Source organism: Lissotriton vulgaris, chromosome 3_1 (assembly GCF_964263255.1).
Source record: "Lissotriton vulgaris chromosome 3_1, aLisVul1.2, whole genome shotgun sequence".
NCBI lineage: Eukaryota > Metazoa > Chordata > Amphibia > Caudata > Salamandridae > Lissotriton > Lissotriton vulgaris.
The window spans coordinates 291,076,278-291,088,699 of NC_141689.1; the positions used below are offsets into that span (position 1 = coordinate 291,076,278).

The 12,422-nt window shown below is 43.9% G+C and overlaps 1 protein-coding gene across 1 annotated transcript in view; it reads right to left on the minus strand.

The window, feature by feature from the left end:
• ALPK2 (alpha kinase 2) overlaps positions 1–12,422 on the minus strand; it is a 618,993-nt gene that overhangs the window by 244,123 nt on the left and 362,448 nt on the right. The window contains exon 4 of the mRNA XM_086960478.1: positions 3,106–4,741. Within this exon, the coding sequence (XP_086816604.1) occupies positions 3,106–4,741 (1,636 nt within the window). The remainder of the gene's footprint in view (positions 1–3,105; positions 4,742–12,422) is intronic.

Genomic DNA, 12,422 nt, shown 5'->3' on the forward strand with positions numbered 1-12,422 from the left:
GCGGCTTCAAGCTGCACCTGCGGCAATGTTAAAAATGCGCGCATTGCATTTGCATGCAGAAAGAGGCAGGCACCGCGTGGTGCCTGCCGCTTTCTCCATACAAATGCAGGGGGGTACCATAGGTACCCCCCATGTGCACCCCCCACCCCCCTTCACCTAGGGGGCCCGCAACGGGCCCCCGCAGTGAAGTTACACATGCTTTTCCACGGCGGAAAAGCCGCCGCGGAAAAGCATGTTTGCAGGCACATACTAATCTGGCGGACGGTGTCTGAGAGACACCGTCACCAGATTAGTGCTTTTCCTCCGCGGTTGTGAGCCAACCGCGGAGGAAAAGCTGCGGACGGAAACCAGGACCCACCAGCCATCCTAATGTGGCGTTGGGTCTTTGGTGGGTCCGCTGCGGATTTTCCGCATCCTCCGGGCTGGCGGTGGCTTCCGCCGGCCCGGAGGATGCGGAAAATCCGCAATCATAATGAGCCCCTTATTGTTCAATTTAAATTCACTCTGAAAACTTGCGGTGGACGTACTATCAGAACTCTATGCACTCAATGTTGGAACTCGCTTATCCTGGATCTGAGAAATCAGTCTAATTTACTAAGATCGAGAAGATACCTTGAACCGTGACTTTTAGAGAAACATTTTCTTCTTTTCAAGCTGTCATATGGGCCACCCATCTTTCCTAATAGAGGATATTCCTCTCCAAAGACAAGCAAGACTTTCAACCAGGCAAAAGGCAGCAAACACGTTAAAGGGGCTCCAGAGGCTGTTGATGTTTAATTTGCTGTGACATCAGTAAGACTCTGTCCTGAAAACATAATTTGTTACTTAATGAAATAAATAAAAATATAAATGTTGCACAGCGCACTCTGATTTTGGAAAGCATATAACTCTCTTGCTACAGAACCCTTTCAGGCTAGTGATTCACCCGGAAGAACTATACATCATGTTATGGAGATTTAACAGCTATAGGCTTTAGAAAGTAAACTATGTTACAGATTCGGGCACCGTTAGGAAAGAGTATTGCGCAGGTCACACAAATCTTACAGGCTAAGCATTGTGAGAGAAGAGCGATCCATCTGGTTACAGAACGCTTACAGGTTTAGGAATCTGACTGCCAAGCTATCCTCCAGGTTACACAAATTATAGGCTCAGTCCTCAGACAGTAGCAAACCTATCGCTTCGTGTACAGAGACCTCACATGCTTAACTCTCAGACAGAACACTCATCTTTCAGGTTAGGCTACAGACATCTTGCATGAGCAGGCATCTGGCAGTAAAGATACTTTCAAGTTATACAGATTTTAGAGGCAAACACATCTGACAATGGAGATATCAGACGCAGGATTCAGAAAGAATCCACTGGCCTATACACATCTTCCGCGCCTGAGACTTCAGCAGCAGATCTATCAATCACTTCGATGAGACAGACATTTCAGGCTTAGACTTTTGATAAAAAGGGATCTCTTTAGTGGACAGAGCTCTGGCCTATGACAACAGACTTGTCACACATACTGCAGAGACCCTACATGCTCAGCCATCTGACAGAGTTTCCTTCAGGACAAAGAGCTTTTCCATGCTCAGGAATTTGACAGCAATATAGGCATTTTAGACTCTGATGTTGTAGGTCTGGCTTGCGAATGTAGCTGACCTATTGTTTTTAATGTACATGGAGGGCGCACTTGATCACTCCAGCAACCTTTAGCTTTTTGAGTTAGCACCTTCAGCCACTCCTTTGAGACAGAGTCAATCACATCTTGGATCAGGCTAAAGGCCTAAACATCTCTCATCTCATGCTATTGGCTGTTTGGTGTATCATTCCACCTCCAAGGAAGTCGCAATGCACGAGAGAATATTTTTGATCTGAAAAGTACACTTAATTAACACAATCTTTATCACATTCAATGTTTTACAGATTAAGGACAAAAAGCCCATTCACTGCAAGACACAGTAGTTCACTCTACACCAAAACAAATGAACTCTTCAAGCTCGAATCCGACGCAAAAAGCGAACGGTGCATGCAACAAACGACATCTGGTGATCCATCGCACAGTGGCCCTGGAAGGCTAAGCTGACAACTGAACTCGTTTAGTTATGGGGGTGAGCCCCAGAAAAGCGGAACCTGAAGGCACAGTCGCAGAAAGAAGGACGATAGATTTCGATTAGGTTTAGAAATATGTCTGAAAGCTTTTCGCTTCCATGAAGTTGTTGTAATATTAAAACGCCGACCATCTATTTGTGCATGTCTTTAGCAGAACAGTTTGTTGTCGACTATTTTACTTTCATTTTCATGAGCTTAAATCGCAGCATTCGAGAATTCCTTATAAAACAGCAGGCATGGCACAGTGCACTGGTGCAACAAGTTCAATACAGGCTAAGTCAATTTGCACAACTGTTGCTGATTGTTTGAAAGGAAGAGGAGAAAGACTAATTAATGTAAAAGCACGGGGTTGCACCAGGTCAAAACAAGAAGCTAAAGGATTCTACACAAGAAAGAGAATAAAGTCAATGTGCGTGTGTAAACGGTGCTGTATGTTTTGTACCAGTGCAACAGGTGCAACATTTCTATATATGTCCCCGGAGTCATTTAAACAATACCATCCAACCTTCTGAACTTCATGTACAGCACTTTCTTTGAAATGCTTTGAAACTCATTCCGTGACAATGTATCTGCATAGACCTTGAACTTATTCAATCCTACACATCAGTGGCATTTTGTACCAATCTAACACAAAAACGTGGAATTCGTTTTGAGTGAAAATGTAACCTTTGCATTTTTAAAGACATGTTCCACCTATTGCAGAAACTTACTGAATACAAGCATTCTTTTGATCAAAGGCCTCTGCTAGATAACATACACTGGAGATGTCTCCATCCTGCTGTTCGGCGCTCCATTAGCAGGGCTAGGCATTATCACCCCTTTGCTATATTTAGGAGGGCATACTGTTTATCAGAGGCCTATTCACACAACCAGATTTTCCGCACAGCAGGGGCTGTCACTCACTGTTGCCTAAACGGTATTTTAGGAACTACACACAAGCACTCTAGTGTTAGAATACAAAGATACAAAGGTTGTGCTTTTTTGTGTTAAAGACATGTTTCTACTCACTGTGTTTGAAGAACGGGAGATGAACGGTTTCTTAGAACGGCTGTTGCTCCCGTCACCGTTACAGGACACATCCATTTCTTCTATGTGAAGGGCAAGAGGGTCGGTTTGGCGGATTTCAGTTCCCAGCTGCCCAGCAGGAGAGCGGTGATCCTCTGCATGTGATTGTCTACTGTTTATATTGTCACCAGTCCCAGCGTTGCCTTCATTGTGCATGCCCTTGTGGTGCAGTTTATGTTCACGCTGCCCTCCTGGTGCTGCCAGGCTGCTGGCATGCCCAGCTGAATTCACTTTACAGACCTTGCTGTCTTCCTTTCTCGAGCGTCTTGCCCGTTTGCCCTTTGCACTTCCGTTTGCAGGCTCCTCAACTGCCGGTTTCTCATTCATCATCAGCTTTGAAATGTCCTCAGAGGGGGAAGGCTCCAGTTCATGCAATGCCATGGCCTCGACTAGTTCCTCAACTGAACCGTGCGGGATATATACACGAAACCCCTTTCCAGCTGTCCGAACCTCCTTGCCTTCTTCTCCGATGGCAGCAGAATCATTTTGGATGGCGGTGGCAGCCCCGGACAGCTGGCAGCTCCTGCTGCTCACTGGAGAGAGGGCATTTTGAAGGTGCCCGGCACTCAGCACCATCTCGGTCTGCAGCGCTGACCCCCGGCCTGTCAGCTGGACTCCACTGGTCTCGGGCTCTCCGCGCTCTGAGTGACTGTCACAGAAGCCAATGGTGATATCTGTAGCCTCGCTGTAATCCGACGCCCCGTTCAGGCCAAGGGAGGGCGCACACCCGTCCAGGCCGCTCAGTCCTACGTCATCACGGGTGTGGCGTGTCACCTCGGCCAAAGCATCACCCTCTTGCAATTCCCCTCGCCAGATCCCAGGGCAGCCCCCTTCCCGCAAGTCAGAACATTCCGGCTCGCACAAGTCACCCTGAAGAAGCTGCTCGTCAGCTGTGATGACGTTGCTGCCCGGGTAATACTCCACGCGAGAGCAGTAATACCTGGATGGGCCTTGCGGCCTCCGCGCGCACTGTGCATGGTGCCTGGGTGTGTTGAGGACACTGCTGGTCACCGGCTCGGTGAGGTCACCCTCTTCATATATGGTCAAGTCCTCGTCCTTCCGGCCTGGGAGCCTGCTATACGTATTGTGGCAGGGGTCCGGATCACTCGATATTGGAATTGGATTTGAGGAATGTGTTTCCCTCTTATGGCACTCATCCGAAATCCAGCCATTTCGGGACCTATATCTCTGATCACTATTGTTTGGAAGTTCAGCAACAGGGCTATGATGAATGTTGTTGTCTATGCCAAGCACATTTTCTGGTTTATTTTCCATAAACAAAGCATTTCTTTTCGGCGAGTCGCTTGTGCCAGCAGGTAATATGACCCCTTTGGAACTTCCGGTGTTGCTTTGCTCTCCCGATGCTGAGCGTTGATGTTCACTCTGAGGCCTGTCAATACCTTGCACATTCGCTTCATTCCTACTGCGCATGTCCGTCCTTTGTGTTGGATACTGGAACAGCCTTTGGTAAATGACGGATTTCGTAAATGATCCAACTTCAATGACTGCCGAGCTGCTGATCATTCCCAAGCAGTTTCTTGCTGATATCTGATAAACCGCAGCATCGTCTTCGGTACATCTGCAGAGATGACACAGAAGACTATAATAAGTGCATGGAAAGGTTATTTAATACACTGTGCAGCTGAGGTTATGTGGCAATAAAGGAACAACTCGTGCTTAAGGGTTGGCTAAATTCTGCAACATGGATGGACAAGTACATTATGTGATATAATATTCTATCAGAGGCAAATTATGCATCACCCTATGTGGCATTATTATCTGGGCAAGCCTGAGCACTCAGTCCTGGTCCACCGGAAGTGGAAAAAATGATGACTTCAGTCACATTATTTTTCAGCTCCTGGAAAAGATTCTTTCTGTAGGCACTCCTGGAAACCCGAAGCCCTCCAGGCAGGTTTCTAGATACCAGGGGGCATTACTAAGGATTGCATGAAGAAAGTTATCGCAAGCAAAGCAAGTCCTTAAATGAGATTTATAAAGCCACACAATCACGATGTCCGCCGCCTTGCATGATTTTGTGAAGAAATATAGTACAACGCTGATTTGTGTTACATTTCTTTGTGGTAGGCGTTCCATGGGTGGAGCATGGGTGTTCCCGTGCATCCACCTATGGAATCTGATGCAGTCCCAGATTTATTAAAGTCGTAAGCCTGGGGTTGCACCAAAATGGTGCGCCTGCTACAGAGGGGCGTATGAGGAGAGATATCTTTATTTCTCTTTATTATTTGCTTTGTTGTGTGAAATATTAGTAAATCTGCTCCCAGATCTCTCTCCAGCGAGGGCTCTTGCAGGGCCCAGTCCTCAGTGCTCAGCTGGGTCTTCTGCTTCTGCTTTTTGTGTCTCTGGAGCATGCAAACAAGAGACCACCCATTTGACATTTGAAGAGCAGATACACTACCTGGGTGTCAATAGGAGTCAGGAGTCATGGAGTCTTCTATTTCCAGTCATAAGGCACATTTTCTTCATTCGAAAAGTTTTCTTCCCTGGTTTACAAATGTTATGAGGAGGCGGCGATGAGGTGGCAATCTTATCATGTGCACCAGGCAGTGATTGGAGAATTTACTGCACCCAATTCCAAATATCTAATGCACAATCCCCACTTTGTGTTTTTTTACAATTCCTCTCTTGATTCTCTGCAAACCATCACATGATCCCTAAAATCAACCTCCACCTATTTAAATGAGGTATCCTTCCCCCGCAAGAGTCCAAGCTGGTTTTCCCTCTTGCTGATGTTGAACCGAGAGAGTTCTTGATGGCCCTGAAAATTAACTGCAATAGTTCCTTCCATCCCCGTTTGGCATCATCAAGTCAAAAGACAAGGCGTTAAGACTGTCCTTTGTTGTGCCAACAGTTCCTGCCCACCTTTCCAGATAGCTAATCCCTATTAAGTGACCAGTGCTGACAAATCCCTGCTTTCTGAGCATATAGTCTAAGTCAGGGGCACTCAAAATACAGCGAAAGGCCGCATGCGGCCCCCCTGACCTATAATTGCGGCCTCCCGGAGAATAGCAATACTGGGCTCCAGTTCACTTGAACAGCAGGAACCTTCAGTAAGCTGTGAAACAAATGGGCATATTTATGTGCAAGTTAACTAAAGTAATTGTAATGAAGAAAAGGAAGTTTCCTAAACAGCTTATCTTTACGAATACCTTTAATCTTCAAGACTTCTTGCATTAAACATGTAAAAACACGATAAACTCTCTGCAAACGTCAAAAAAGTGTATGTTATGAACATGCATTGTTGTGGAACATTTTAGGACCCTATTGTAATTTTCCCGATTCATGCCCTTATATAGGTATAAATCACTATATCCTTATATAGGCATAAGAATCATAAGCATATTCAGACATAGCTCATGCAGTCCAAATACGGCAGGGCTACTTCCACTAGTTCCGAAAATCTACAACGATTTCTTGGAAAACTCGGCTCCAGCAGCTAGGGACTTCCCCCTTGCTCGACTACTGACTTGTCCAAGAACTCATGGAGTTTTCAAAGAACTGAGACTCTTTTATGACGTTATTAGTCCACCTTTACATCAAACTCGGCAACTTCAAGGTATAAATGTGCCCACACTTGCCTTAGCAAACACACGGTGGTTTGGAGCAGTTCGACTATTAGACCCTAAGAGAAATCTTGGACAGATTCTTGGCAAAAGAATAATATATTTATTCTACATCACAATTTCCTCTTCCCTTGGACTAAGGTTAGGTTAGGTACATCGGGGTAGGCGTATTTTAGAAGCACCAGTTGAGTACTTTTAGCCTCTGTTATTTATGTATGTATTTCGTTATGGTTTAGGAATCATACAATGCTCTTACAGCATTATTTTATTCTACTATTTCTACTGTATGCATTATATTTTTCTACCAGTTTTACGATTGTAGCAGTTCACTTCTTATGCTTCAGAAAGAAGACTGTTCAATAAATCCTTTTTATTGAAAACGCCTTTCTCTCTATTTCTCTGCACCTCTGGCAAAGCGGAGCATGCATAATTGACTGAGTGAAATATCTATCTATTGTTCCCACGACTCTAATGATCAGTTTTATCTTGGGTAAACAAAATTGTCATGCTTATGCGGTTGTCAGAAACGAATCCCTTCTTGTGAACTCGAGAAAGTTTCTAGTGACCTCTGAGCTAGCTGGCACTCGCAATTAAGTCTAATATATTCGATAGAGACCTAGTAGACATAAGTCCTACGTCACATCTATAGGATATATTATTCCAATGCGCAGAGCCTATTTGGAATATAGGAAGTACACTACAGCATGAGATCAGAATATATCACTGCATTGAGAGTCATTTACAATCAGTGATAGTTTTCAAACGTGATCTCGAAACATTAATGATGCCCCTACTCTGAAAACAATGCCATTATTGAACTAAGAGGCAAGACGTTTGTCAGGTGCACCTTGTTTGTAGCCTTGGTTGTTATATAATTGGAACAATATTATAGTTTATTAAATAAAACACAAGAAAAGGGTTTGTATTGCACACACCCTGAATTCATATATTTTACGGGGCTTTCATATGTGGTAATGAAGAAAAAGGAGACAAAGTAAAATGAAATAATTGCGTGTGATCACACAATTTCATCAGGGGGGAGAAGCCAGGACCGATCCCAGGTTTTCTGGTTTCACATTTTGCAATTTAACTACCAGATGGCCATCTCATGTTTTACATTAGAAGTTAATCCTTTGTTTTTAATTGTTGGTGCATGAGAATAGAGTGTTGGTGGCGGACAGAAGTCACGTGAAAACTTGATTTATTGTCATCACCAGGCTTCTGCTTTGCAGCCTCCTACGTCCACCTTTCATCACTGTGACCCTCGCATTGCTGGCATCAGTGCGGCCCTCGGGAATGCCACAGACTGTACTTTATGGCCCAGGTAAATGTTTGCGAGTACCCATGGTCTAAGTCAATGTCCTCTGGGTGCAGTTTCATTAACACCCACCTAGAAATGTTTATTGAGCCTCTGGAGTAGGGCTGAGAGGGAAACTGGTTGTAAAGCACAACTTATTCTTTCTTAAAGTTACTTTTCAATTAACTTTCTTCATTGAATCCAATGTTTGGAGTTAGGTCAAAATAACTTGAATAATTTCTGTAGCATTGTCAAAGGTGGATATATAAAATCATGATTTTATTTCTATATGTGCCTATTCATGGGAAATATAGCTTTATTTTCACAGTTTTTACTTAAGTGCAACTTGTGCAGAATGCAGCAGCTTCATGGTCACAGCTACCTTAGCCACAGCCTTTCATCGACCTTCAAAGCCCTATATTGGCCACCAGTGTATAAACACATTACTGGGGCCTTTGATGTTTCGAGCGGTCGGGTGCTTGGTCTGACAGAGAGCAAGTTCCACGTACCCACTCTGGACAGGCCATTTAAATTATGCCGGCCCTTGTCCTGAATTCATTTTGATATCTGACCACATTGTTGTATGGTGAGCCGTCTTGGGGAACTAATGCTCGGTTGATAGAAAAAATTGTTAGGTATGTACCTTGATTCATTCATGTTCGTCCGACCGTGTGAGAGTTTTACCCATCACTTGGAACGTCCTAACTTATTTTTTGACCTCTAAAATTATACACTGGATGCTCTGACTTATGTCTTTTTTGTCCTGATGATGACCACACTAAATTGTTTTGGTTGAAACGCCGTTGACGTTCATCTTTGGCACATACTAAAGAGGAAGCATTCATTGCCAATTCTGCTTTTGCAAGTGTTTTCTTCAGATGTTCCTATATATTTTCCCTCTGCCATTGGTTTATTGTTTACACTGTCAGTTGTCCTTTTTGTATTGTTGGTTGTGTAACTGTATGAGCATTTGTTTGTTTCCAGTTTTATTGTAATTTTTCTACTACTTTAGTAAAAACGTTTTTTGTAATTTTCTGTTATTGGGTATCATTCGTTAATATTTTCTTGTATTGCACTTGTAGCACTATTTTTTTGTTTGTTTTTGAATTTTGCTTTGAACCATTGTTATTGTTATATACACAGCTCCTTAGCCACATCCTTTCACCGACCATCAGAGCCCATATTGACCACCAGTGCATAAACACATTATCTTTAAAGCTCTAACCATAGTGCACAAATCAGTTTTCTCTAAAAGAAATCCTTGTTTCTGGCAAGTACGTTTTCTTGCTATTTTCCACATAGGTCTTTGTGCTCTGAGAATAAATTCCTGCTACAAGTACCAAACGTCAGAACAGTTACCTTTGGGAACAAATTCTTTTCAGTCGCCAGTGCAAAACTATCGAACACCTCTCCCCTCCATCGGAGAAACCAACCTTCATTATGATCCATCACTTATATTTGAACACATTTCTTTTCAGTACTTCATTTATTCTTACTTTTGTCGTCCTTGGTCAATAATGATCAAATCTCTTTTTTAATGTTCGATTCCTTGAGAGACAAAAAACTTCAGTGGTCGTGGGCTAAAAATACGCACTCTAAGATAACATATTAGTCAAAACGTGGGTTTGGGTAATTGTTTCCTGTAGAGGTATACTATTCCAAATACGTAGTAGTCTTTCTTTTTATCATATTAAGCACCCAACCCTGTGGGCTTAGAAAGACACATTGTAGGAGTGGCTTGACTAAAGTATAAAAATATGTTTTCCTACATAGCAAAGGCTCTTTTTCCCTACTATGTGTCACTGTAGTGCTTTTAAACCACAGCCCATCCTAAGAACAAAGAGCTCCTTGAAGCCATATATATTGTCCTGTATTTACGTAGTTTAAATAAACACCAAAGTCCACAAATGACATTTAATTTCCATGCAACTATTGCATTTCTTGCACCATCTACTATGGCCTTATAGGCAAATTGAGTTTGTCAATTAGGTGCATCCAATGCAAGTTTTAGCTCATATGCTGTACCATTTTTGGTAGTTCTAAAGACAGAAAAACCATACAGGAGCAAGTGCAGAACAGTGATAAAAATTAAGCCCTTTCTTAAACAGGTATTCAAACATTTTGTCCCTTACACTACCCACTACTTTCTTCTCCTCAATCTTCTGACTGATGAAAACTGGCTTTTTAATGCTCACCAAGGTCATCTCATTACACCTTTACTCACTCTGTACTTCTCATAAGTGCTTCCCCTTACAAGGCAGTCAAGTGCCTCCTCCTGTGCAGCAGTGATAGCTTACATATACTTCCTATCAGTACCAGGTCTTTCCACTTCCCCCGTGCCAGCTAAGATTCAGCTACCAAGTGGGAGCTACTCATACTTTACAACAACGCCAGACCCCCACGTTGCTCTGCAGGATACACTGTTCACGCTCAGTGTCTTTACCTCATGTTGACCAGTGTCTCCTTTTTAAATTGTCAATCGATAGTAGATCCTCACACAGCCAACCCATGCTAACTTCACACAAGCTTCCTATACCGCTCACTAATGCCGGTTCAGTCCTCTCGGTGCCAACAAGTCAGAGGATCTCATACAGTTCACTCATCTTAGTTCTTCATACCATTCACCCCTTCTAACAATTACCAGTATTGTCCAATCTTTCTTCTGCCCACCAGGGCAGATCCTCACACTGTATTCAAGTGGCCTTTTGTGCACTGCTCATAAGTTCTAGCTCTTCAAGCCCCTTATCAGTACCAGCACTTTGCACTTCCCTCCAAAGTTAGCTTTTAACACTCACTTCCTATCAATGCCAGTATCAGTTTATGGTAGTTTCTCAAACGGTCCCCTAGTGGCTGTGCCCCATCCTACTCACAAATGTTAGCTTTTCATACTGAAGACTAGTGCTAGCATTTTACTCTGCCAATCAGTTTCAGTTCCTGAAACTGCCACCCTTGCCAGCTCTTTATTCTGCCCATCAGCGACCTTGCCTTAAACAGCCCTCCTGTGCTGTCTCCTCACACTGCCCACCGTACCTGCTTCCCACACTGCTCACCATTGCCAGATACTCAGACTTTCCCCCATTACCAACTCTTTGCACTGCTGATTAATGTCTGTTTTCTCTCTGCCCCCCCAGCAGCAGCTCACCAGACTGGCAACCAATGCCAGGCTGTCAGACTGCCCAATGCTGTAGCTCACCAATGTGGCCGCCAGTGCAGGCTTTCACACACCCCTGAATGCTCTTGAAGTTTCTACCAGAGTAAGCTTCATACAAACAGTGGCAGCTTCTCAGGCTCCTCATCAGTGCTAGTCCAACACGCTGCCCACCAGTGCAAACTCCTTTTACGCACTAGTAGTGCCCTCCTCTGCTCACTCTGCCCATCAGTGCTGGTCACCTAATTACCTACAATCATATAGCCCATCATTGCCACCTTCTCATGCCTCCCTCCAGTACCTGATCTTTGAACATGAAACTAGTCTCAGCTTCTCCCACCAGGCACATTGCCTGTTTATCACACACACATCCGTGTCAACCCGTGTCTGCTCCTTATAATGCCCCACTGCTAAGCGGTGTCTGCCACTCCTGCCAGTGCCAGCTCCTCACAGTTACTATCAGTAGTAGTTTCTCACATGTGCAAGGACCAGTGCTACATGACTGCATGACTAGTGTTGGCCCTTTAAACTGCTCATTGGGAGCACCCATTCACATTGCTCACTCAAACCATCTTTCATTGCCGTGAGGTACCTGTGCCTCACACTTCCACAAATGCTTTTACTTTCAGTGCTCATCACTTCTAGTCACTTGCTCTTCCCACCAGTGCGACCTGTGTGACCTGTTCACATAGCCCTCTTCCTACCCACGTCTATGCATGCCACTTGCCAGCAGTGCCTACTTCTTACTACTCTTACTATTCCTACTACTCTGCCCAGAAGTGACAGCTATTCACACTACCATTGCTATCTCATCACATTCCACCCACTTTTCACACTCCATCCCACTATATCCCCTGCACACTGCTCAAGAGTGCAGACTCCCCCGACTCTCTAGCAGTGTTAACTTTTCGGCATTGTCACTGAATTGATTTTCAAACAAATGTCAGTCCCTCACAATGCCAACGTGTGGTAGCTGATCACACTACCTACTAATGGGAGCCCCACACATTACCTACCCATAACAGCTTCCCCCACTCCTCATCAGAGCCAGCTTTTTTAAATAACATTTTTTTATTTGTATTTTTAATACAGAAAAACAGTATACCCACGTGCAAGAATGAAAATGTGTGGTATAGTCAGAGACAGCTTTTGTCATTCCAGACCTCTTGTACATACTTTAGTATATACTTATATACTTTAGTATATACTTATGTGTGTATGTACTTTGTGGTCG